The following is a 27825-nucleotide window of genomic DNA, read 5'->3' on the forward strand; positions in this document are numbered from 1 at the left end:
ATTTACAGTGGAGAGTAGATTTCTGTAATTGTCTATTCTTGCTTTCCCCTTTTTTGCATTCTCTTTATTTTTCCTTTGGATTTGATTGCTATTTTTCTCTGGACTGGAGGTGTTGTTTGGCTAACTGGTATTGGTTGAACTGAATCAATCCTTACTTCAGTTACTATTGTTGTAATTTCTGAGGTTGTATGACTACATTTGTCATAAAGGTATTTAGTATAGTGTGGCTTGTACTCAAAACTCAACAACTCAAGAATGACAGAACAGAAAAATAAAAACTACATCAATAACAAAAAATGGTAAAATAATGAGCAAATAAAACTGCTACCACAAGGAATAAGGAGAGGATTCAGAGGAAACTCCAAATCAGTCAGAAGTAACCATAGATAAGAAAAGTATGCAAACAATAATAAACCTAATAATCACAGAAATGAAGACAACTATGGAGGCAAGGGCTATCAGAATTAGGGAAACAAAAGATGAGACCCTCAAGGAAAATACTAGCTACCTCAAGGTAATTAGAAAACTGAAAGCTGAAATAGCTGGACTAAAAGGCCAGTTAGCAGAACAAGCTAATACTATAACTGCACTGAAGAAAGAAGCTGAGGGAATGGAAAGCAGGCTAACAGAAACATAAAGCAAAATTAGCCAGACAGAAGATGAGCTAGAGGAAACAAAGAAAGAGGTAAAAGAGCTCAAAAAGAGATTGAGAGACATTGAAATCAACAACAGAGACATATGGAGTGATCTCAAAAGAAGTAACATTCTTATAATAGGCCTGCCAAGGAAGAAAGAATGAAGCAGTAGTAAACATTGTAGAGGATAATATGGAAGAAAACTTCCCAGACCTAAACAACAAAAAGAGCATTAAGATTGAAGAGGCCCAGAGACTCCCAAACAGAATCAACCCAGATTTGAAGACAACAAGACATATCATAGTTACAGTGAAAAGAAGGAAGGATGAAGAAAGGATCCTAAAGGCTGCAAGAGAAAAACAGAAAGTCACATACAGGGGAAAACCCTTAAGATTATCAGCAGACTTCTCCACTCAAACTCTAAAAGCCAAAAGTGAATGGCAAGATATCTATCAAGCCCTAAATAAAAAAGGGTTTCAACCAAGGATAATATATCCTGCTATATTTTCATTCAAACTAGATGGAGGGATCAAAACCTTCTCAGACAGACAACAGTTAAAGGAGGCAACCATCACCAAGCCTGCCCTGAAAGAGGTTCTAAAAGACCTCTTATAAACAAGAACATCACCATAATACTTAGCATATAACAGAGCAAATAAAAAATGTTGAATAATGGCACTACAATGCATTCAATCCATAAGAAGAAGTCAAGCTGTCATTATTTGGAGATGATATGATAGTATACATAGAAAAACCTAAAGAATCCAGCAGAAAACTACTGGAAGTAATTAGGCAATATACCAAGATATCAGGCTACAAAATCAATGTATAAAAATCAAAGGCATTTCTTTATTCAAACACTAAATACCAATAAAAGTATATCAATAAATGTCAATGGCTTAAATTCACCCATTAAAAGGTACAGGGTGGGATGATGGATCAGAAAAACAAAACAAAACAACAACAACAACAAATAAAACATATGCTGCTTGCAAGAATCCCATCTGACCCAAAAAGACAGATACAGGCTTAAAGTGAAAGGATGGAATACATACTACAGGCTAATGGACCACAGAAAAAGTCAGGAACAGCCATTCTCATCTCTGAGAAAATAGACTTTAAATTAAATAAAGTAATAAAAGGTAGGCAAGGTCATTGCATGATTAGAGGATCAATCAGCCAAGAAGATGACAATTATTAACATATAAGCACGCAATGAGGGACCACACATCAAATACCTACTGAAAGAACTACAAAAATATATTAATAGTAATAAAATAACAATGGGAGATTTTAACACCAGACACACACTTATACAGATCAACAAAGCAGAGAATCAACAAACAAACAAGAACAGTAAATGAAGAGATGGACAGACTAGACCTCCTGGACATTTTCAGAGTTCTTCATACCAAAAAACTCTAATACACATTCTTTTCAAATCCACATAGCACATACTCAAGGATATACCATATGTTAGGCCACAACGACAGTATCAACAAATTCAGTAGCATTGAAATCACCCCAAGTATCTTCTCAGAGCACAGTGGAGTAAAGCTAATATTCAACAACAAACAGAAAAGTACTAAAAGTCACAAAATTTGGAAACTCACCAACATGCTGCTTAATAACCGCTGGGTCAGAGAAGCATTCAAGAAAGAAATTCAAATGTTCCTGGAAACAAATGAAAATGAAGACACAAGCTATCAAAATAATTGGAACACAATTAATCAGTACTGAGAGGGAAACTCATAGCCATAGAGTCACATATTAAAAAACAAGAAGAAGCCCAAATAAACGACCTTACTGTCACACCTTAAGGACTTAGAGGAAGAGGAACAAATGAACCCTAAAGCATCCAGAAGGACAAAAATCACTAAAATTGGAGCATAAATACACAAAATTGAAAACAAGAGACCCATACAAAAGATCAATGAAGTCAAATGTTGGTTTTTGAAAAATTAAACAAGATTGACTGGGGTTTCCTAGCAAGTCTCACTAAAAAAAAAAAAAAAAAAAAGAAGACTCAAATAAACAGAATTGTAAACAATAGAGAAGAGAATACAACTGACACCACAGTAATACAGAAAATCATGTGAAACTTATTTTTTTTAAAATTTTGTATGACTACAAATTGATAGAAGTGTACATAAAAACCATTCCCACCACCAAAAGATTGCGTCCCATTCCCTCTCCCTACCATGCCTGCCTCATGAAGTTTAACATCAACCCTCACCCTTGTGAAAGTTCTATGAAGAACTATATGCCACCAAGCTAGAGAATCTAGAAGAAATGGAAAAATTCCTAGAAACATATGCCCTTCCAAAACTGAACCAAGAACTACAAATAGTAACTGCATCAACCACAGACAAAGAAATCAAAAGAGTTATTAAGAACCTTCCCAAAAACAACAGTCCTGGACCAGATGGCTTCACAAATGAATTCTACAAAAATTTCAGGAAACAGATAATACCTATACTTCTAAAGCTTTTCCACAAGATTGAGAAAATGGAACACTCCCTTCCACATTTTATGAAGCCTGATACCAAAAGCAGATAGGGAGACAACAAAAAAGGAAAACTACAGGCAAATATCTCTGATAACCATAGATGCCAAAATATTAAACAAGATCCTGGCCAACTGGATACAGCAGTGTATCAAAAAGATTGTTCATCACAACCAAGTGGGATTCATCCCAGGAATGCAAGGCTGGTTTAACATACGTAAGTCAATCAATGTCATTCACCACATCAATAAAAGCAAAGACAAAAACTACATGATTATCTCAATAGCTATAGAGAAAGCCTTTGACAAAATCCAACACCCATTCATGCTCAAAACACTACAAAAAATGGGAATAGATGGGAAATTCCTCAAGACAGTGGAATCCATATATAGCAAACCTGCTGCCAACATCATACTCAATGAACAGAAGGTGAAAGCATTCCCCCTCAGATCAAAGACTAGACAGAGCTGTCCATTATCACCATTACTCTTCAACATAGCATTGGAAGTTCTTGCCATAACAATCAGGTAAGAGAAAGAAATCAAAGGAGTACAGATAGGAAGGGAAGAAGTCAAGCTCTCACTATTTGCAGATGACATGACAGTATACATAGAGGAAACTAAAGAATCCAGCAGAACATAATTATTCTAGCTCTGTCCAAGATGGGTCAGATAAGGTGGGTTCATTGTTCTTGATAGCTGAATAGTATTTCATTGTGTATATATACCACAGCTTTCTCAGCCACTGATCTGTTGTTGGGCACCTGGGCTGCTTCCAGGTTTTAGCTATTATAAATGTGCTGCTATGAACATAGGAGTACACACCTCTTTTTGGTTGGGTGCTATGGAGTCCTTGGGGTAGATCCCCAGGAGAGGAATTACTGGATCATATGGAAGGTCCATGTCTAGCTTTGTGAGAGTTTTCATACTGCTCTCCACAGAGGATGGACCAATTTACATTCCCACCAGCAATGCAAAAGGGTTCCTCTGTCCCACAGCCTCTCCAGCATTTCTTGCTGCTGTCCTTTTTGATGTATGCCATTCTTACAGGAGTGAGGTGGTATCTCAATGTTGTCTTAATTTGCATTTCTCTGACAATCAGTGACCTGGAGCAGTTTTTCATATGGTTGATAGCCTTTTGGATCTCCTCTGAGGTGTTTTGTTCATATCGTCTGCCCATTTTTGGATAGGGTCATTTGCTTTTTTGGTGCTAAGTTTGCTGAGTTCTTTATATATTTTGGTGATTAGTTTCTTGTCAGATGTATGGCATGTGAAGATCTTCTCTGACCCATCTTGGACAGAGCTAGAAGGAATTATGTTAAGTGAGCTAAGTCAGAAAGATAAAGATGAGTATGGGATGATCCCCCTCATCAACAGAAGTTGAGAAAGAAGATCTGAAAGGGAAACTAAAAGCAGGATCTGACTAAATTGAAAGTAGGGCACCAAAGTAAAAACCCTGTGGTGATGGGCAGAGATGCAGCTTCCTGGGCCGGTGGGGGGGGTGGGTGGGTGGGTGGGATGGGACAGTCTTTTGGTGGTGGGAATGGTGTTTATGTGCACTCCTAGTAAAGTGTAGTCATATAAATCACTAGTTAATTAATATGAGAGGGGAAAAATTAATTCTATGTCTCGAAGTTTTTAAAACACAGACTGAGTCTTCTTAATATATAGGCTGTGTATTTGATATACAGACTCTCTCAAAAACCTAGACCAAGTAGATCAGAAGCAACCAATAGCACAGCTATATACAAGATACTGGGTACTATATAGCAAACCCTGACAAAAGAACTTGTCAAAGTTAACCCAATTTCCAAATAATGTGATGATAATATTAACTATCCATTGTCTTTTTTAACCCTAAGACAGCAGGAACCTCACATCTCCATTATAGAGCCTATATTTCCCCCAGTCCTGGAACCTTAGGATAGGGCCCATTTTCCCGCATGCCTCTCCCAATCCATATCAAATAATATTGCATCTGCCAATCGCAACTTAATCAACGCAATGATTGCCACCTCAACATGCTTCAGCTCAGACTGTGTCCAGAGACTTCACGTGTGGAATGACAACCCTTCAGCTTCATTAATCGGTGAGACCTTTCCTTTTATAGTATTCTCTAATTCCATCCCAGGTGGTTCACTTTCTAACAAAGTCCCAAAACCTAGATATAGACCAGGTTCTGTGAGAGAGAGCATTATGTTCACACGTATCCATAAACTAATGCAAAATATATACCTGAAAGCAGTAGTACACTAGAGTTTGCAGTGAGTACCCCCCCAACACTTCCTCTCCACTATTCCAAACTTTGGGTCCATGATTTCTCAACAATTTGTTTGGCTTTGTATGTTAATTCTCTTTTCAGTCACCAGGTTCCAGATGTCATCAGTATGCCAGCCAGGCTTCCCTGGACTGAAGACCCCACCAATGTGTCCTGGAGCTCCGCTTCCCCAGAGACCCACCCTACTAGGGAAAGAGAGAGGCAGTCTGGGAGTATGGACCGACTAGTCATTGTCCATGTTCAGCGGGGAAGCAATTACAGAAGCCAGACCTTCCACCTTCTGCAACCCACAATGACCCTGGATCCATGCTCCCAGAGGGCTAGAGAATGGGAAAGCTATCATGGGAGGGGATGCAATATGGAGATTGGGTGGTGGGAATTGTGTGGATTTGTACCCTCCTATCCTATGGTTTTGTTAATGTATCCTTTCTTAAATAAAAAATAAATTAAATAGGGCATCAAAGTAAAAACCCTGTGGTGAGGGGTAGACATGCTGCTTCCTGGGCCAGTGGGGGGTGGGAGTGAGTGGGAGGGATGGGTCACAGTCTTTTGGTGGTGGGAATCGTGCTTATGTACACTCCTAGTAAAATGTAGTCATATAAATCACTAGCTAATCAATATGAGAGGGGGAAAATTAATTGTATGTCTCGAAGTTTTTCAAAACACAAACTGAATCTTTTCAATATATAGGCTGTGTAATTGATATGCAGACTCTCTCAAAAGCCTAGACCAAGTAGATCAGAAGCAACCAATAGCACAGCTATATACAAGATACTGGGTACTGTACAGCAAACCATAACAAAAGGACTTTTCAAAGTTAACCCAATTACCAATTAATGTGATGATAACATTAACTATCGATTGTCTTTTGGAACCCTAAGACAGCAGGAACCTCACATCTCCACTATAGAGCCTCTACTTCTCCCAGTCCTGGAACCCTTGGATAGAGCCCACTTTCCCGTATGCCTCTCCCAATCCATATCAAATAATATTGCATCTGCTGATCACAACCTAACCAACACAACGATTGCCACCTCAACATACTTCAGCTCAGACTGTGTCCAGAGACTTCACGTGTGGAATGACAACCCTTTAGCTTCATTACTCGGGTGAGACCTTTCCTTTCATAGTATACTCTAATTCCATCTCAGGTGGTTCACTTTCTAACAAAGTCCCAAAACCTAGATATAGACCAGTTTCTGTGAGAGAGAGCATATGTTCACACTGCAAAATATATACCTGAAAGCAGTAGTACACTAGAGTTTGCAGTGAATAACCCCCTAACACTTCCTCTCCACTATTCCAAGCTTTGGGTCCATGATTGCTCAACAATTTGTTTGGCTTTGTATGTTAACTCTCTTTTCAGTCACCAGGTTCCAGATGTCATCAGGATGCCGGCTAGGTTTCCCTAGACTAAAGACCCCACCAATGTGTCCTGGAGCTCCACTTCCCCAGAGACCCACCCTACTAGGGAAAGAGAGAGGCAGACTGGAAGTATGGACCGACCAGTCAACACCCATGTTCAGCGGGGAAGCAATTACAGAAGCCAGACCCTCCACCTTCTGCAACCCACAATGACCCTGGGTCCATGCTCCCAGAGGGATAGAGAATGGGAAAGCTATCAGGGGAGAGGATGGGATACGGAGATTGGGTGGTGGGAATTGTGTGGAATTGTACCCCTCCTACCCTATGGTTTTGTTAATTAATCCTTTCTTAAATAAAAAAATAATAAATAAATAAATTAATAATAAAAAAGAAATGTAAAAAAAAAAAGAATCCAGCAGAAAACTAGTGGAAGTTATTCTGCAATATAGCAAGGTTTCTGGCTGCAAAATCAATGTACAAAAATCAGAGGCTTTTCTTTATTCAAACACTAAACACGAATAAACGTATGTCCAGAATTCACTGCCATTCACCGTCACAGGAAAATCAATAAAATACCTAGGGTTAAACCTGACCAAAGAAGTGAAAGACTTGTATACTGAAAACTATGAAATAGAAACTGATACCAAGAAATGGAAAGACATCCAATGCTCATGGATTGGAAGAATAAACACCATCAAAATGAATATTCTCCCCAGTGCAATATACAAATTTAACATGTTACCCATCAAAGTTCCACCAAGCTGTTTAAGAGGATAGAAAAAAAAACTGCAATCATTTATCTGGAACCAGAAAACAACTAGAATCACAAAAGAAACAGAAATGAAGTCATCACACTCCCAGATCTCATACTATATTAAGAGGCCATCATCATCAAAACAGAGAAAAAGAAATGTGTACAGCTATATTCATTGCAGCACAATTTGTAATAGCTAAAAACTAGAAGCAATCCAGGTGCCCAACAACAGATGAGTGGCTGAGAAAGTTGTGGTATATATACACAATGGAATACTACACAGCTGTTAAGAACATTGAACCCACCTTCTCTGACCCATCTTGGACAGAGCTAAAAGGAATTATGCTAAGTGAGCTAAGTCAAAAAGATATATATGAGTATGGGATTCTTCTAGCGTTTCCTGAGTATGGGATGATCCCACTCATTAACAGAAGTTGAAATACTAACAGAAAGGGAAACTCAAAGCAGGATTTGACTGAATTTGGAGTAGGGCACCAAAGTAAAAACCCTGGTTTGAGGGTGAGGGTGGTCAGCTTCACGGGGGTGGGGGCAGGGATTCAGGGGTGGGTGGGTGGGTGGGATGGGACACAGTGTTTTTTGGTGGTGGGAATGGTACACTCCTATCAATTTGTAGTCATATAAATTACTATTTAATTAATATGAGAGGGGACATTGAATGAATGTCTCAAACTTTTAAAATCACAGACTGAGTCTTTTTAATACATAGGCTGAGTCTTTTATATGTTGACTCTTTCAAAAGCCTAGACCAGGGAGAACAGAAGCAAGTGGTGGCACAGCTATATACAAATAATGTCAAGGGACATAAATTATGTTTATGTTGGGTATTAAACAGCAAATCCTAACAAAGGGATATTTAAAGTTAACACAATTGCCAAAAGTGTGATTATAGCAATAACTATCTATTGTCTTCTTAGATCCTAAGATAGCAGGAACATCTGCTTCCTCTTTAGAGCCTATATTTCCCCCAGTCCTGGAACCTCTGGGGTGGGGCTCACTTTCCTGCATGCTTGTCTCAATTCATACCAAATGATACTGTATCTGCCGATCGTAACCTAATCAATGCAGTGATTACCACCTCAGCATGCTTCACGTCAGACTGTGTCCAGAGACATCAGTCATGGAATGTTCAACCTTTCACCCTCATTACTCAGGTTCCAGATGCTAGCATGATGCCGAGTAGAGCTCCTTGGACAGACAACTCGACCAATGTGTCCTAGAGCTCCACTTCCCCAGAGCCCATCCCCACTTGGGAAAGAGAAAGATAGGCTGGGAGTATGGATCACCCTGTCAATGCCCATGTTCAGCAGGGAAGCAATTACACAAGCCAGACCATCCACCTTCTGCATCCCACAATAATCCTGGGTCCATACTCCCAGAGGATTAAAGAATAGGAAAGCTACCAGTGGAGGAGATGGGATACAGAGTTCTGGTGGTGGGAAATGTGTGGAGTTGTACCCCTCTTATCCTATGGTTTAGTCACTATTTCCTTTTTATATATATAAAATTTTTAATAAAAGAAAAAAAAGAAGGTGGAAGGGAGTGTTCCTGTTTCTTCGATCTTGTGGAAGAGCTTTAGAATTATCTTCCACAAGATAATTAATAGTTAATAGGTATTAACTATTTCCTGAAGTTCTTGTAGAATTCGTTTGTAAAGTCATCTGGTGCTGGACTTTTGTTCTTGGGAAGATTCTTAATAATTGCTTCAATTTCTTTGTCTGTGATTGGTGCATTTAGGATTTGTAGTTCTTCTTGGTTATGTTTTGGAAGGGCATGTGTTTCTAGAAATTCTTCCATTTCTTCCAGATTATCTAGCTTCTTGGCGTACAGTTCTTCATAAAAGTTTAGCATGATTTTCTGGATTTTTATGGTGTCAGTTGTGACATCTCCTCTATCAGTTACAATTATATTTATTTAAGTCTTGCCCCCCTTTTTGTGTGTCTGGCTATGAGTTTGTCAAATTTACTTAATTTTTTCAAAGAACCACCATTTGGATTCATTGATCTTTTGTATGGTTTTCTTCTTTTTGATGTTGTTTATTTCTGCTCCAATTTTAGTGATTTCTATCCATCTGGCTGCTTTAGGTTTCTTTGTTACTCTTCCTCAAAGTCCTTAAGACATGAAGTAAGGTTGATTATTTGAGCTTTTTCTTGTTTTCTAATATGTGATTGTATGGCTATGAGTTTCCCTCTCAGTACTGCTTCAGCTGTGTCCCAAATATTTTGATAGCTTGTGTCTTCATTTTCATTTGTTTCCAGGATAATTTGAATTTCTTTCTTGAGTGCCTCTCTGACCCAGTGGTTATTAAGCAGCATGTTGGTGAGTTTCCAAATTTTGTGACTTTTAGTACTTTTTTGTTTGTTGCTGAATGTTAGCTTTACTCCACTGTGGTCTGAGAAGATACTTGGGGTGATTTCAATGCTACTGAATTTGTTGATACTATCGTTGTGGCCTTACATGTGGTCTATCCTTGAGTATATGCTATGTGGATTTGAAAAGAATGTGTATTACAGTTTGTTGGTGATTAAAAAAAACTTTGAAAATGTCCAGGAGGTCTAGTCTGTCTATTTCTTCATTTACTGCTCTTGTTTCTTTGTTGATTCTCTGCTTTGTTGATCTATATAAGTGTGAGTGTGGGAAGTTAATCTTTCTCACTATTATTGTATTACTATTGATGTATTTTTACAGTTCTTTCAGTAGGGGTTTTATGTATTTAGATGATCCCTCATTGGATGTATAGATGTTAATAGTTGTGAAATCTTCTTGGTTGATTGATCCTCTAATGTTTATGTAATGGCTTTGCCTATCTTTTATTACTTAATTTAATTTAAAGTCTATGGTGTCATAGATGGGAATGGCTGTTCCTACCTTTTTTTGTTTCTTTTTTATTGTGGTCCACTAACCTGTATGATAGTGTTACATCCTTTCACTTTAATTCTGTGTTTGTCTTGTTGGGTCAGTTGGGATTCTTGCAGGCCGAATATGATTGGGTTTTGTTTTCTGATCCATCCTCCCACTTTGTGCCTTTTAATGGATGAGTTTAAGACATAGAAATTTATTAATATTATGGATTGAGTGTATTATAGTGCCATTATTCAAAAATTTCTTATTTGCTCTGATATATGGCACATATTATGGTAATTCTCTTCTTTATAAGAGGTCTTTTAGAACCTCTTTCAGGGCAGGCTTGGTGATGGTTGCCTCCTTTAACTGTTGTCTGTCTGAGAACTGTTTTGATCCCTCCATCTAGTTTGAATGAAAGTCCAGCAGCATATATTAACCTTGGTTGAAACACTTTTTTGTTTAGGGCTTGACAGATATCTTGCCATTCTCTTATGTCTTTTGGAGTTTGAGTGGAGAAGTCTGCTGATAGTCTTATGGGTTTCCCCTGTACGTGACACTTTTGTTTTTCTATTGCAGCCTTTAGAATTCGTTCTTTATCCATCCTTCTTTTTGTTGTAAATATGATGTGTCTTGGTGTCTTCAGGTCTGGGTTGATTCTGTTTGGGAGTCTCTTAATAATAATAATAATAATAATAATAATAATAATAATAATAATTTCAATATGCTTTCTGTTATTTAGGTCTGGGAAGTTTTCTTCTATTATTTCCTCTAAAAGTTTATTTCCCCTTCCTCATTTTCTTCCTTTGATAGGCCAGTTATATGAATGTTACTTCTGAGATCATCCAATATGTCTCTGTTGTTGTTTTCAGTGTCTCCCAATCTCTTTTTGAGCTCTTTTACCTCTTTCTTTGTTTCCTCTAGCTCATCTTCTGTCTGGCTAATTTTGCTTTATGCTTCTGTTAGCCTGCTTTCCATTCCCTCAGCTTCTTTCTTCAGTGTAGTTATAGTATTAGCTTGTTCTGCTAACTGGCCTTTTAGTTCAGCTATTTCAGCTTTCAGTTTTCTAATTACCTTGAGGTAGCTAGTATTTTCCTTGAGGGTCACATCTTTTGTTTCTCTAATTCTGATAGCCCTTTCCTCCATAGTTGTCTTCATTTCTGTGATTATTAGGTTTATTATTGTTTGCATACTTTTCTTATCTATGGTTATTTCTGACTGATTTGGAGTTTCCTCTGAATCCTCTCCTTATTCCTTGTGGTAGCAGTTTTATTTGCTCTTTATTTTACCATTTTTTGTTATTGATGTAGTTTTTATTTTTCTGTTCTGTCATTCTTGAGTTGTTGAGTTTTGAGTACAAGCCACACTATACTAAATACCTTTATGACAAATGTAGTCATACAACCTCAGAAATTACAACAATAGTAACTGAAGTAAGGATTGATTCAGTTCAACCAATACCAGTTAGCCAAACAACACCTCCAGTCCAAGAAAAAATAGCAATCAAATCCAAAAGAAAAATAAAGAGAAAGAAAAAAAGGGAGAGTAAGAATAGACAATTATGCAAATTTACTCTCCACTGTAAATTCTAGGGATAGCAACAGGAGAAAAGGAAGTAAAAATGAGAGACACACACAGGGAGAGTCCACTCCATGTCAGATTTATTCCACAAAATAATTCACAAGTGAGTTTCAGTGAATTCAGAAAGCAAAAGCAAAAAAAAAAAAAAAAAGCAGTGAAAGAAAAGAGTTTTTTTTTTATTTTTTATTAATGGTCAAGGAGGAGAAAAATGATGGGTGGAGGGAAGAGAGAGAGAGATAAACAAGTTCCTCTCACAATAGATAGGACACCCAGTCACCTAGCAATGGAAAAAACAACAGTTGATTTTGGTCAACCTGAAGAAGGTGGAGGGAAAAGTAACATGTGCATGATAATAATAATAATAAAATAAAATAGAGTAAAAAACCCTAACAGTCAGTTTGCTTCTTGGACTACTCCAGATTGGCTGCAGGCAGCCTGAACAAAGATAGCCAATCACAAGAAGTATCAAAAAAAAAAAAACCAGAAAAAATCCAGGTACCTTTCTCAGGCAGGACTGAGGCTCTTTTTGGTCAGGATTTTGTCACACAAATAGAGCTCCAGCCACCTAAAAATAAGAGAAGGAAAACAAAAAGAAAAAGGCTTGGAATGACACCCTTGTGAGCCAGGAGTCATGGTAAAGAAAACAGCACAGCAGAAAGCCTGCTATGAGTAATGGCCAGCCCCATGGGGAGGAGTGAGTTTAGAAATAATCAAGCCAAAGGTTTTCCTTTTTTTGTCCTTTTGGCCTGTTTGCCAGCCCAAGTGTGGGTTATAGGACTCTTTTTTTGGTGTCACCCTTACCACCCCTTGTTCTCCCTCCTACTGATGGCCCAGAATCCTAACCCTGTCCAAGAATACCAGGTTTTAAGCTGCTGCTTTTTGGAGTTTATACCATGTGTTATTTCCAAGTGGCCATCTTGGATCTGCCCCATGATCCAAATTTCTAGTCCTATTATCAACTCTGACACCAGGGGAAGGGTGTGTTCAGAAGTAATCAAGCCAAAAGTGTTCCTTTCTTTGTCCTTTTGGCCTGTTTGCCAGTCCAAGAGTGGGTTATAGGATTATTTCTTGGTGTCATGGTAGGCCACAAAGACAGCAACAACAAATTCAAGAGCATTGAAATCATCCCAAGTATCTTCTCAGAACACAGTGGAGTAAAACTAACATTTAACAACAAACAGAAAAATGTTAAAAGTCACAGAATTTGGAAACTAAACATACTACTTAAGAGCCACTGGGTCAGAGAGTCACTCAAGCAAGAAATTCAAATGTTCCTGGAAACAAATGAAAATGAAGACACAAGCTATCAAAATATTTGGTACACTGCTAAAGCAGTATTGAGAGGGAAACTTATAGCCATACAATCACATATTAAACAACAAAAAAGTCTTAAATAAACGACCTTACTGCACACCTCAGGGAATTAGAGGAAGAGGAACAAAGGAACCCTAAAGCAACCAGAAGGACAGAAATCACTAAAACTAGAGCAGAAATAAATAACATCGAAAATAAGAGAACCATACAAAAAAATCAATGAAGCCAAATGTTGGTTCTTTGAAGATTAAACAAAATTGACAAACCCCTAGACAGACTCACCAAACAAAAAAGAGAGAAGACTCAAATTAATAGAATTGTAATCGATGCAGGAGATATCACAACTGACACCACAGAATGTAGAAAATCATGCAAAACTTCTGTGAAGAACTATACGCCACCAAGCTAGAGAATATGGGAGAAATGGAACAATTCCTAGAGACTTATGCCCTTCCAAAACTGAACCAAGGAGAACTACAAAACCTAAATGCACCAATAACAGACACAGAAATTGAAACCATTATTAAGAATCTCCCCAACAACAAAAGTCCTGGACCAGATGGCTTCACAAACGAATTCTACAAAACTTTCAGGAAACAGCACCCATACTTCTTAAACTTTTCCATAAGATTAAAGAAATAGGGATAATCCCTTCCACCTTCTATGAAGCCAACATCACCCTGATACCAAAAGCAGAGAGGGACACAACAAAAAAGTAAAACTACAGACCAATATTTTTGATGAACATAGATGCCAAAATATTAAACAACATCTTGGCCAACCGGATACAGCAGCACATCAAAAAGATTGTTCATCACGATCAAGTGGGATTCATCCCAGGATTGCAAGGCTGGTTCAACATCTGAAAGTCAATCAATGTCATTCACCACATCAATAAAAGCAAAGCCAAAAACCACATGATTAACTCAATAGATGCAGAGAAAGCCTGAAAACCATTCAAGCTCAAAACACTACAAAAAATGGGAATAGATGGGATATTCTTCAAGATATTGAAATCCATATATAGCAAACCTACAGCCAACATCATACTCAATGGACAGAAGCTGAAAGCATTCCCCCTAAGATCGGGGACCAGACAGGGCTGTCCATTGTCACCATTACTCTTCCACATAGTGTTGGAAGTTCTTGTAATAGCAATCAGGCAAGAGAAAGAAATCAAAGGAACACAGATTGGAAGGCAAGCTCTCACTATTTGCAGATGATATGATAGTATACATAGAAAACCTAAAGAATCCAGCAGAAAACTACTGGAAGTTATTAGGCAATATAGCAAGGTGTCAGGCTTCAAAATCAATGTACAAAAATCAGTGGCATTTCTTTATGCTAACACTAAATCTGAAAAAGAAGACATCCAGAAATCACTCCCATTTACTGTTTCAGCAAAATCAATACAATACCTAGGAACACAGCTGGCCAAAGAAGTGAAAGACTTATATACTGAAAACTATGAGTTGCTACTCAAGGAAATAGAAACTGATACCAAGAAATGGAAAGACATCCCATGTTCATGGATTGGAAGAATAAATATCCTCAAAATGAATATTCTCCCCAGAGCCATATACAAATTTAATGCAATAGCCATCAAAGTTCCACCAAGCTTCTTTAAGAGAATAGAACAAAAACTACAATCATTTATCTGGAACCTGAAAACACCTAGAATTGCCAAAACCATCTTGAGGGAAAGAAACAGAAATGGAGGCATCAGACTCCCAGATCTCAAACTATATTATAAAGCCATCATAATCAAACAGCATGGTACTGGAACAAAAATAGGCACACAGACCAGTGGAACTGAATTGAAAACCCAGAAATAAATCCCCACACCTATGGTCATCTAATCTTTGATAAGGAGGCCCAAAGTATTAAATGGAGGAAGGAGGCTCTCTTCAATAAATGGTGCTGAGGAAACTGGGTTGAAACATGCAGAAGAATGAAATTGAACCACTTTACCTTGCCAGAAACAAAAATCAATTCCAAATGGATCAAAGACCTGGATGTTAGACCAGAATCAATCAAATACTTAGAGGAAAACATTGTTAAAAACACTTTCCCACCTAAACCTCAAGGACATCTTTGATGAAACAAACTCAATTGCAAGGTAGACTAAAGCAAAAACAAACCAATAGGACTACATCAAATTGAAAAGCTTCTGCATATCCAAAGAAACTATTAAACAAACAAAGAGGCATCTCATAGAATGGGAAAAGATCTTCACATGCCATACATCAGACAAGAAACTAATCACCAAAATATACAAAGAGCTCAGAAAACTTAGAACCAAAAAAGTAAATGACACCATCCAAAAATGGACAGAGGATATGAAAAAAACATTCACTCAATAGGAGATCCAAAAGGCTAACAAACATATGAAAAAACTGCTCCAGGTCACTGATTATCAGAGAAATGCAAATTAAGACAACACTGAGATACCATCTCACTCCTGTGAGACTGGCATACATCAAAAAGGACAGCAGCAACAAATGCTGGAGAGGCTGTGGGGACAGAGGAACCCTTTTGCATTGCTGGTGGGAATGTGAATTAGTCCAGCCTCTGTGGAGAGCTGTCTGGAGAACTCTCACAATGCTAGACATGGACCTTCCATATGACCCAATAATTCCTCTCCTGGGGATATACCCCAAGGACACAACCAAAAAGAGGTGTGTACTTTTTTGTTCATAGCAGCACAATTTATAATAGCTAAAACCTGGACGCAACCCAGGTGCCCAACAACAGATGAGTGGCTGAGAAAGTTGTGGTATATACACACAATGGAATACTATGCAGCTATCAAGAACAATGAACCCACCTTATCTGACCCATCTTGGACAGAGCTAGAAGGAATTATGTTAAGTGAGCTAAGTCAGAAAGATAAAGATGAGTATGGGATGATCCCACTCATCAACAGAAGTTGAGAAAGAAGATCTGAAAGGGAAACTAAAAGCAGGATCTGACTAAACTGAAAGTAGGGCACCAAAGTAAAAACCCTATGGTGAGGGGTAGACATGCAGCTTCCGTCTTCCTGGGCCAGTGGGTGGGTGGGATGGGACACTGTCTTTTGGTGGTGGAAATGCTGTTTATGTACACTCCTATTAAAGTGTAGTCATATAAATCACTAGATAATTAATATGAGAGGGGGAAAATTAATAATATGTCTTGAAGTTTTTAAAACACAGACTGAGTCTTTTTAATATATAGGCTATGTATTTGATATGTGGACTCTCTCAAAAGCCTAGACCAAGTAGATGAGAAGCAACTAGTGGCACAGCTATATACAAGATACTGGGTACTATACAGTAATCCCTAACAAAAGAACTTGTCAAAGTTAACCCAATTACCAAATAATGTGATGATAACAATCCGTTATCTTTTTTAACCCTAAGACAGCAGGAACCTCACATCTCCATTATAGAGCCTATATTTCCCCCAGTCCTGGAACCTTAGGATAGGGCCCACTTTCCCGCATGCCTCTCCCAATCCATATCAAATAATATTGCATCTGCCAATCGCAACTTATTCAACGCAATGATTGCCACCTCAACATGCTTCAGCTCAGACTGTGTCCAGAGACTTCACGTGTGGAATGACAACCCTTCAGCTTCATTACTCGGTGAGACCTTTCCTTTCATAGTATTCTCTAATTCCATCCCAGGTGGTTCACTTTCTAACAAAGTCCCAAAACCTAGATATAGACCAGATTCCGTGAGAGAGAGCATATATTCACACGTATCCATAAACTAGTGCAAAATATATACCTGAAAGCAGTAGTACACTAGAGTTTGCACTGAGTAACCCCCAACACTTCCTCTCCACTATTCCAAGCTTTGGGTCCATGATTTCTCAACAATTTGTTTGGCTTTGTAAGTTAATTCTTTTCAGCCACCAGGTTCCAAATGTCTTCAGGATGCCAGCCAGGCTTCCCTGGACTGAAGACCCCACTAATGTGTCCTGGAGCTCGGCTTCCCCAGAGACCCCCCCCTACTAGGGAAAGAGAGAGGCAGTCTGGGAGTATGGACCGATCCATGTTCGTTGGGGGCAATTACAGAAGCCCGACCCTCCACCTTCTGCAACCCACAATGACCCTGGGTCCATGCTCCCAGAGGGATAGAGAATGGGAAAGTTATCATGGGAGGGGATGGGATATGGAGATTGGGTGGTGGGAATTGTGTGGAGTTGTACCCCTCCTATCCTATGGTTTTGTTAATGTATCCTTTCTTAAATAAAAATAAATTAAAAAAAAGGAAGTCAGTCCTCCCATCTTCTGCAACCCATAATGATCCTGGGTCCATACTCCCAGAGGGATAAAGAATAGAGAAACTTCCAGTGGAAGGGATGGGATATGAAACTCTGCTGGGGGGAACTGTACGGTATTGCATGTCTCTTATTCTACAATATTGTCATTCATTATTAAATCAATAAAAAAAAGAAAAAATTAGCATCTACAAATTATGATCATAGAAAATGAGAATTCTAAAGGATATACACATTGAATTTCAAATGTGAAACACAATTTTCTTTTTAAATAAAAAAATAAAATATTGAATATTCACAACCCTGTGAAGGAACAAAAGTTCATAAATATGAAATGGAACAACAGTTAAGAGGAACTATATATAAACTGAAATGACTAGTCTCATCATGCCTCATTCTTGCCTTTTGTGTACTGACTCATATGTAAGAATGGTAATTATGACACTAATTTTCCATAATTATGTTCCATTTGTATTTTAACAGTGTGCCAACATCAACCCTGTAAATCAACATTTCTTCAATTAAAAAAAAATGGAGGAGGCTGACAGTAAGAAGAATTTTCCTTATAGTGATTACGGTTTCATAGCTACAGATGTACTTGGAGGTGAAGGCCTGGTAGTGACTAAAGAGTAATAGTATGCATCATTAAAGTATGCCAGTCTCTTGCCCTTATTCAGCTTTTGTTGTCTTTGTCTGACAAGGTTAGTTTTTGTGTGATCGAGGGATGTGCAATAGGAGGTAGGTGAAGAGGTTATCTAGGTCTAAGTAGAAACTATTTGATGATGATGTGTCTTTTTAGGTCTTTCTGCTTGCTTGCTATATTTATTGACTCACTGAAAACTACTATGAACTTTTGTTTTAAGGTATATGTTTTCCCCAACTTATGGATACATGTATATATGCCCTATCTCAATAGTTTACAATGAGTCAATAAATGAAGCAAGCAAGTAGAAAGGCCTAAAAAGACACCTTAAAGTACCTAATGAAACAGTTTCTACTTAGACCTACATACCCTCCTTACTTAGTCTTTTTTCCAACTATGGCACCATCTCCCCAGACAATAACTTAGGTCACTTGCATATTAGATGTAAGGCTCAGGCAAAAACTAGTAGGGTCATGGGCCCCCTAAAATAGACCTACTAGCTTTTTCCAAAATGGAGACCCAAAATTATCATCTGCAATATTCTTGTCTTTAGGTTCATGATTAGTCAACAACTTGTTCTGCTTTATATCTTAATTCTTTTTTAGCCACCAGGTTCCAGATGCTATCATGATGTTAATCTGATTTTTCTAGGCAGATGACCCCACCAATATGGCCTGGAGCCCCAAACCCCCCCCCCCCCCCCCCAGATCCCTACTCTACTAGGGAAAGAGAGAGACAGGCTGGGAGGATGGATAGACCTGTCAATGCACATTTTCAGCAGAGAAGCAATTACAGAAGCCAAACCTGCCACCTTCTGCACCCAATAATGTCCTGGGTCTTGTCAATATTTCCATTTTATAAATAAAAATTAAAAAATAAATGACTTCAAGCAGAATGCAAAAAGGGTAGGGAAACAATGCACTGCTTGTTAATTTTTATTCCATCTTTGAATGTGATCTTCTGCTCTGAGAAAGGCCTCTGTGATGGGGTAATATATCTATGTCTAACACAACTACTAACACTTTGTAGACAGGGAGAAAGAAAGGCAAATAAAATGGTTTGAATAAAATGGGTAATTCTTTCTGCAATTTCATTCACTGAGTCTATGTGTAAACATTAAAGAAGAAATAAATCTGTGGAAATGTTTCCAAATATCCATAACTACTCAGTTTTGTAAACACCAAGGAAAGTATACTGTATTTTACAGATTTGAGAGATGCTTATGTATAATTAGGCTTTATGGTGGGACTTTAGAATCTAAGACTTATATGAAGTGAGACTTCATTGCACTGCTTCATAAGAAGATGATATGTGGGGCCATGTGGTGGTACACCTGGTGGAGCACATGTATCACAGTGCACAAGGACCCAGGTTCAAGGCCCTGGTCCCCACCTGCAGGGGAAAAAGCTTCAGCTTCATAATTGGTGAAGCAGGGTTGCAAGTCTATCTCTTTCCCTCTGTCACTCCTTTTCTTCTCAATTTCTCTCTGTCTCTATCCAATAATAAATATAAGTAAATAAATGAAATATTTTTAAAAAGTATAATGTGTTAAAGTTGCCTTTTTTAAAGAAAGTGAAAGTATATGATTTGAGCCATCCACACACCCTCAGTAGATACCTTATGACCAGAGATAGTTTATTATTTACTAATACTTATTTTGAGCACTTATGACAGGGAACACTGACTGTGTGAGGAACAGAGTAAATAAAACAGATGTCATCTCTGCCTCTAGGAACATGTTGAGATCTTGTCAAGGGACTATGGACAGTATTGGTAAGCTTCTGGAGTCTACTTGTGCGCTTGTGTTGCTTGCTATGTGTTCTGTTTGCACGTACACTGTTGGCTGGGCAACCCCCTGCCTCTGGGATATTGGTTTGGTCTCTCCTCCCCCCCCCCCCCCCCCCCGCCGGGATTTTTGGTTTAGACACCGCTGGTTCCTGCTTCTTTCTTTCTTCTCCCCGCCCCCTATCTTATGTATTTCCTTGTTCCTGACTCTTCTGCCTGAGGAGAGATGCAGGAGAGAATTGTGTTGTGATGAGGTTGTTGGGACTGCATCCCTGCTCGTGAATAAAGACTGAACTGTGTTCTCAGCTCAGCCATGAGTCTCTGGCCGTCTCTGTCTCCCGCCCGCGAAGCCAGCTCGGCTAAAATGACAGGACAGTAGAGGCTTAAGTAATGGAATGGATAGTGCACTGCTTTGTCATGTGTGCAAGCAAGGTTTAAGTCCAGCTCCCACCACATTGAAGGAAACTCTGGTGCTTTTTCTTTGTCTCTCTACCATCTTTGTCCCTATCTAACACAATATAAAACAAAACATTGAAGTTCCAGATTCAATGCACTGCACCACCATAAGTCAGAGCGGAACAGTGCTCTGATTAAAATAATAGTAATAGAAATAAGAATTATTATTTTTTTTAAACGAAGAAAGAAAGGCAGGAAGGGAAAAAGTTAAGGCCCACAAGGTTGTTTTTCTTTTTATTTGGAGATATAATCACAAAAGATTCCTCAGAAATCTCTTATGTAAACTTCCTTTGCAAAACCTTTGCAACCCAGTCACAAACTTTGTTTAGAGAAATACACAGGGAGACAGAGCCCTCGTGATGGGTGCAGCCCATCTACTGATCCATTCATTTGTCTTGCTCACTGTGCTTGTTTGCAGCAGAAGCGTCTCACTTTCTGGGGGCTGAAGGGGAAACTTTCTGGATTATTCCTTACCTGTAAAGAGGGCATGGTAGTGTAGACCCCTCTCCTTATCCTGATGGGAGCAGACATCAAATAAGTAGGCTTTAATGGGCCCATCAATGAAGTCAGCAGCAAAATCAAAGAGTACAACACCGATCATGGTGATGCTTATGGCCCAAATCACCTTCTTTCTTGAGTCAGCCACCAAAGCTAAAAGAGAAACAGACATGAGTCTCTTGAGCCATGATTTTGAGTGATCTTCTATTTTATCCTTACCCACGCAAACTTCCTGTCATTAAATTAGATCCTTTTTCATTTATTTTGCTTTATTTTCCCCAAGCAAAAAATAACTTCATTATTTTTTCAGGTTTTAATTATTATGTAAGTGAATATGATATTCACCATATGCATTCTCTCACCAGAGAAGGCATATCTTCTGACAGAAAGTAGACTGAATGTTGCCTTGGAGTGACTGGGAGGAAGAAATGTAGAATGACTATTAATATTTACTGGGTTTCTTTGGAGAAGGGTAATGAAAATTGTGTAGAATGACACAGTGACACTGGCTGTACAACCCTCCTGAATATATCACAAAACACTTTTGAGTCCTACACTTTTAAATGGTGATTTTAATAGTATGGTAATTTTATCTGTTTAAATAAAGCTGTTTTTAAAATTATGCATGCTTATTATTCACAGTAGACATGGAACAGAAGTAACTGAAACATCCATTGATGGATGATGACTGAATAAAGAAGTTATGGAATATATATTCAATGGAATACTACTCTGTAATTAACAAAGATGATAGTGTGTCATTTGAGACACAATATATGGAACTGGAGGTGATTATGCCTGACTATCTAAGTGTGAAAGTGAAAGATAGCTACTGACCAGATCACTTCAATATGTTGAACACAGAGAACTGAAAAACATAAACCTGGAGAAAAAAAAGAAAGAAGGAGCGATAGTAAGAAGAAGGACAAAAGAGGCAAGAAAGCAGAGAGAAGAGAGAAAGAAAAGGAAAGGAATAGAAGCAGCCGAACTATTTGTGAGAACTAATGTGGTTTATTATTGGGGTTTATCACAGGAGGCACAGAACTTTGATGGGGGTGTAGTGTGCAACAATGCCCTTGTAATATTATAATATTGTAAACCACTATTAAACCACAAATAAAAATTAAATGGGAAAATATATAAATATAGATGGATACATATAGAAATAATAGTCAACCCATAACTGTGACCTTGGGAGAACTACTGCAGTTTCTAATGGAGGAAATGGGGACACAGAGCTCTGATGGTGGGAATGGTTCGAAATTATAACCCTGTTATTTAATAATTTTTAAAATAAATATTAAATCATTAATAAATTAAAAAATAAAATTATAAAAACAAAATAAAATTATGCATGCTTACTGTAAATCATTCCAAAGATAGGGTAAGGCTTCAAGCCCCACCCCTTTTGCACACCCCTTCACTCACTGCTACAGGGAAAAATACACACCTATGCCTTCATGGGCGTTTCTTATGTTATAGCCTGCTTACACAGATGGTCAGTCTTCATCTACTGTAATCCCATTCAGTAGACCTGGAGCAGAGTTTGGGAATATACATGTCACAGCTGCCAGTGAAACCTATGCTGCTGGCTGAAGCACCAAGCTTTGAGAAGTACTATTTAATGAATTGTATTGCACATACTCATCTATGGCCACTCTCTTTCTTTACCTCTAACCACCTAGTAAGTCTTTTCAAATTTTTCAATTCATAAAGCACAACTTTGCAATTTGTAACAGTTAATAATGCTCATTCTACAAACATGTTACAATTCATCTAAATGCAGCAAATACTCCCTTGCTTTTAGTTTATTTTCTTAACAATAATGTGCTGTACATGAATATAGTTATAAAAATTGAGTGAAAGCCAAAGCTACCCTTCACCTCTCACTTCCATCCCTTTTGAGCTCTTTTTTCTCTAAAGGCAACTGTCCTTAGCAGGTATTTTGTAATCTTTTTCTTCCAGAAATACCCTATATTTGTTTATATTTGCTTATGTATGCTTCCTTTTCCATTTCTATTTATTTGATTTTACTTTACATTACCATCATCATCATCATTTGTCTTACCAGAGCTCTGCTCAGTGCTGACTTATGGTGGTGCTGGAGATTGAACCCGGAACCTTGGAACCTCAGGCATTAAAATAATAATAATAATAACTACTACAATTATTATTATTATTATACCACTATACTATCTACCCAGTCTTATTTATGCCTCTCTTTAAGCATTTAAAAAAATGAAAAAGTAAAGTGATAGATAGCTGTGATGTATTCCTCCTTATTATTTATCCATTCTGCTCACCTGATATTTAAAGGTATAAAAATGTGAGTTATTTTTACAGCTTTTTTAAAGCTAATGATACTTGCTTCAATGCAACTATTTCTGTATCATCAGAAATGTTCAACAATAGGCTTAGGTCCAGAATTTGCAGTGCAAAATTGTCCACTTGAGCTGATAGGCCGGAGCCATATAGCTTTACAAACAGGCTTTACTCAAAGTGATGAACAGAATGCACTTCATTTTCGATGCTTAGGTAGCTTTTTGTAAATATTTATGAAACTATTTGGCAACTGGTTAGTTTGACAAGGTACTAAGAAAGGCTCAAAGGAGCTTTGTGACTACCTCAGTGGGAAAAACAAGGCAATATATTTGACTTAGTACAGCAGACAAAAAAAATGCAAAGCACTCACAACTTAAAAAGAATGCATGTCTCATCATAAGTATACAATGCCATCCTGATAATTTTTACTAGACTTCCCAACAAGCACAGAACTGATGACATTCAAATGTAGAAGTTGACTGTAACTCAAGAGAGATAATTGCTTCTAGCTGACTTCTCATTAAGTGTCACTTAAAGAAACGCATTCTCCTGGTGAGTTGCAACAGAGAAGCCTTTGCCCAGACTACCCACAGATGCAGTTCACTGACCTGACACAACGACATCCCCGTTAAGGTACAGAGCCATACCCAGGAGCATCAAGACACACAGGGTGAGAATGTAGGGTCTGCGCCGACCCCACCTGGCCTGGCAGTGGTCGCTGGCTGATCCCACTACAGGCTGCAGCAAGAATCCCAGCACTGGGCTAAGGAGCCACACCACGCTGTAGAGTCTCTTGGGTAGGCCCACGCTGAGCAGCACCGGTGTCACGTAGGCCGCCTCTACTGCGTAGCAAAACTCCCGGCCAAACATGGCCATGCTGTGCATGACCAGCCTGCCCGTGGGTCTTTTAGGCGGCTCAGCAAAGCAGACGGCACCATCCTCCACCAGGGATTTATAGGTGTGGACGCTGGGCTGCCCACCATTGCCACCCATGGCCAGTGGGTAAGGAACCTTGCCTGCAAGTCCACAACTTATGTGGCCCAGGAGTCTGTGTTCCGCGGTGGATTTGATGTGTAGCCTGACTGAGCTGTCCACACAAATGTCCAAACTGGGGGAAGGGTTTGGATTCTTTCATGCCTCTAAGATCACAAGTTATGATGAGAAAGGAGGGGGTGGGTTAGAAAGCGTGACAGAGATTAGCCATTGTGAACACCCTCTGGCTCTGGCTCCTTAAGATGTTTTTCAGAAGGAATCTTCCTTTGTAACATTTTTCTCATCTCTCTCTCTCTCTCTCTCTCTCTTACACACACACACACACACACACACACTCACACACACTTGAAACAAATCCCACTATGCTTCCAAAATGAATGTGCATAAATATTCTGTTCTTTGCTGAACACAAGTCTTTTATTTTTAGCAAATCATGTTACTAGAAAAATAATGATCTATAGGACAGTTACAAGGTGAGTACAGTTTCTTATTTCCCTGTGATAGATGTTCACACTCCACTTCCAACATCAGCTCAGGTTTTCCATCACCACTGAGCACTGGGTCCTCATTGCCCTCTAACCTTCTCCATGTACCCTTTGGTTTTGACTTTGGTTTTGTTGACATAGATCACACCTAGTTCAAGTTTCACCTTGAATTTTCCTTTTCTTTCCTTGTATCTTAAGTTCTACCTATAAGTAGTTCATCTAGTATTCACCTTTCTCCTTTTAACTTCTCAGTTAACCTGATTATTTCAAGATCCACCTAAGATTTAGCAAATAATTTCATCATTTTAAGTTACTGAGTAGTAGGGCATTTATGTATATGTGTAGTTTTCTTAGTCAGTCTTCTTTTGTTGGGAATCTGGGTTGCTTTTGAGTTTGGACTATTACAAATAATGCATTTATGAACCTAAGTGTACATAGATCTCTTCACATGACTATTTTCCTTATCAGTTTTACATATGCGCGCGCGCGTGCGCACACACACACACACACACACACAAACACACACACACACACACACACAGAGAGGGGGGGAGAGAGAGAGAGATAAAAAGGTGTAGGCTTAACATTGTGTGAGACAGCTATTTGATAGCACTGCAATATATTCCTTCATTGCACTTAATTCACTTTATAATAAAACAGGTGTGTGTTTATTTCTTCTGTGTTGGTCTTTGAGGCCCTTAATAGTAGTAATCTGGTTTGTTTTGCTCATTGTGGTATTCCCAGTGCCTAGTATCAACCTGACACCTACTAGGTCCTCACAAAATATCTGCTCCTAGTATGATAATAACAGAGATAAAAAAAACTTGGCTCATAGCCTTTAGTACTGTGCTACTCATCTTTGAACTAAAATATTGTTAACTTCCCAGAAACTTGGATAAAATGTGAAGTAGTACTTGGTAGGTGGGGGCTGGCATTCACCAGTTGGCCTGGTGTTTAAGGCTATGGGCATTATATCTGAGAACTGTGTCCCAGTGTAGTCCTGTACTAAACACTACAGTGACAGACTCAAAGACTCCACTGGCCATATAAGGGCAACATGCCAAAACTGAGCTGCTTCCTCCACTCCCTGCTGAGATCCCTACACCTACTTAGAACTTGAAAATCAACAGTGCTAAAATTTGTAGCTTCAAGGGCTTACATTGAAGGAAGCTCTGCTGAATATCTTGGTGGCTACTGAGGTGTGGATGGGGTTTTGTCTGTCAGTCAAATCATAGGAAAATGTGGTCTTATTGGATATAATATTCATATGTAATCAGAATATTTGAATAAATAATATGTCAAAAAAAAAAACCACCACCACATATTCATGGGTCTCAAACTAGACCCATGATATTAAAATCTCAAGAGGTGGGACCAGGAATTTCAATTTTAGCAGTATCTCCAGGTGTTTCTTCTGTATGTTAGACCAACCACTTTTGAAGCTTGTGACTACTGAAGAATTATGTCAACTATACAGCAATTACTATACTTGGAAGTATATACAAAGTGCAATGGGAATTGTAGGAGCTAGTATTTATGGAGTATTTACTATGTTCTAAACATGCCACCAACATTGGCTTGGACTTCTCAGAGCTACAGTTGCAATTGTACTTAAGGTCTGACTCAAAACTTCATAATTAAGCTGTAAAATTGCCTTTGGGTAAGAAAAGTTTAAAAGAGAAGGCTACATTTGGTCAAAGTCTGATTTTGATCAGTTCAAAACCTGTGGCAATAGAGATCAGGGTGTTATTAGTGGTCCTGTAAAATGTTGCAGTATATGAAACTTAATGGAAGCAACAGACCATGGTATATTTAGGGATTTCCTTTAGCTTTGGGGGAGGAAGAGTGTTTGAATGGAAATGAAGAGCAAGATGGAAGTCTTACTCTAAATAGAGTTTATCTGAGGGACTGGTGGTACAGTACCTGGTTAAGTGTGCATATTATCATGCACAAGGACCTGGGTTCAAGCCCCTGATCCCCACCTACAGGGAGAAAGTTTCACAACTGAAACAGTACTGTAGGTATCTCTGTCTCTCTCCCTATCTCCTCTCAATTTCTCTCTATCCTATCAAATTAATCTTTTTTTTTCTTTTAAAAGTTTTATGTATAGAATCAGGAGAGGGTTCAACCAAAAAATAGCATGTACATTTTACCATGTGTTAAGGATACAGGTTCAAGTCACTATTAACCATTTGAGAGCATCTTACAAAAGGGAAGATTTGGAGTCTGAGTGGTGGCACACTTCGTAAAGTGTATACATTACCATGTATAAAGGCTCCAGATTTAAGCTCCTGTTCTCTACCTTTGGGAGAAGGGGGAAAAGCTTCATGATCAGTAAAGCATTGTTGCAGGTATCCTTCTCCTTCTCTCTGTCCATATGAAAAGAAAGATAAAAGGAAATAAGTGGCCACTGAGAGCACTGGAGCCACAGTGCAGGTTACTAAACATCAGTGATAATCCTGCTGGCAAGGGAAAAAAAAAAAAAAGAGGAGCTAGGGAGAAATGTCACAAGCACTGTTGTGGTGCTGTGATGTCTCCTCTGGTTAATAAAACAAAAACTGTCTGCTGTGAATGATGGAATCACATAGGTGTGAAGTCATACTGGTAGGGGGATAAAAAAGAGATTTTGCTTGTCTCAGCCACCAGGTTTCAGATGCCAACATGATGCCAACTTGACTTCCCTGGGCAGACAACCCCACCAATGTGTCCTGGAGCCCTGCTTCCCCAGAGCCCTGCCCCACTAGGGAGACAGGCTGGGAGTATGGATCCACCTGTCAGTGCCCATGTTCAGCGGGGAGGCAATACAGAAGCCAGACGTCCCACCTTCTGCACCTCAGAATGACCCTGGATCCATACTCCCAGAGGGTTAAAGGATAGGAAAGCTATCAGGGGAGGGCATGAGATACGGAGTTCTGGTGGTGGGAATTGTGTGGAGTTGTAACCTTCTTATCCTATGGTTTTTGTCAGTTTCCTTTTTATAAATAAAAATTTAAAAATGAAAGATTTTGCTATGTAAATGAGTTTATATTATTTGCTATTCTATAAGGGGAAACATTTATTTATTTATTTATTTATTTATTTAT

At 38.6% G+C, this 27825-nt stretch overlaps 1 protein-coding gene across 1 annotated transcript in view; it reads right to left on the minus strand.

Annotated features, from left to right (window-relative positions):
• Positions 1-24334, minus strand: part of SLC45A2 (solute carrier family 45 member 2) — a 59527-nt gene extending 35193 nt beyond the window's left edge. The window contains exons 1-2 of the mRNA XM_007535886.3: positions 23873-24334; positions 20919-21095 (exon numbers count right to left, since the gene is read on the minus strand). Of these exons, the coding sequence (XP_007535948.1) occupies positions 20919-21095; positions 23873-24257 (562 nt within the window). The 5' untranslated portion in view covers positions 24258-24334. The remainder of the gene's footprint in view (positions 1-20918; positions 21096-23872) is intronic.
• Positions 24335-27825: the final 3491 nt, after the last annotated feature.

Source organism: Erinaceus europaeus, chromosome 5, assembly GCF_950295315.1.
Source record: "Erinaceus europaeus chromosome 5, mEriEur2.1, whole genome shotgun sequence".
NCBI lineage: Eukaryota > Metazoa > Chordata > Mammalia > Eulipotyphla > Erinaceidae > Erinaceus > Erinaceus europaeus.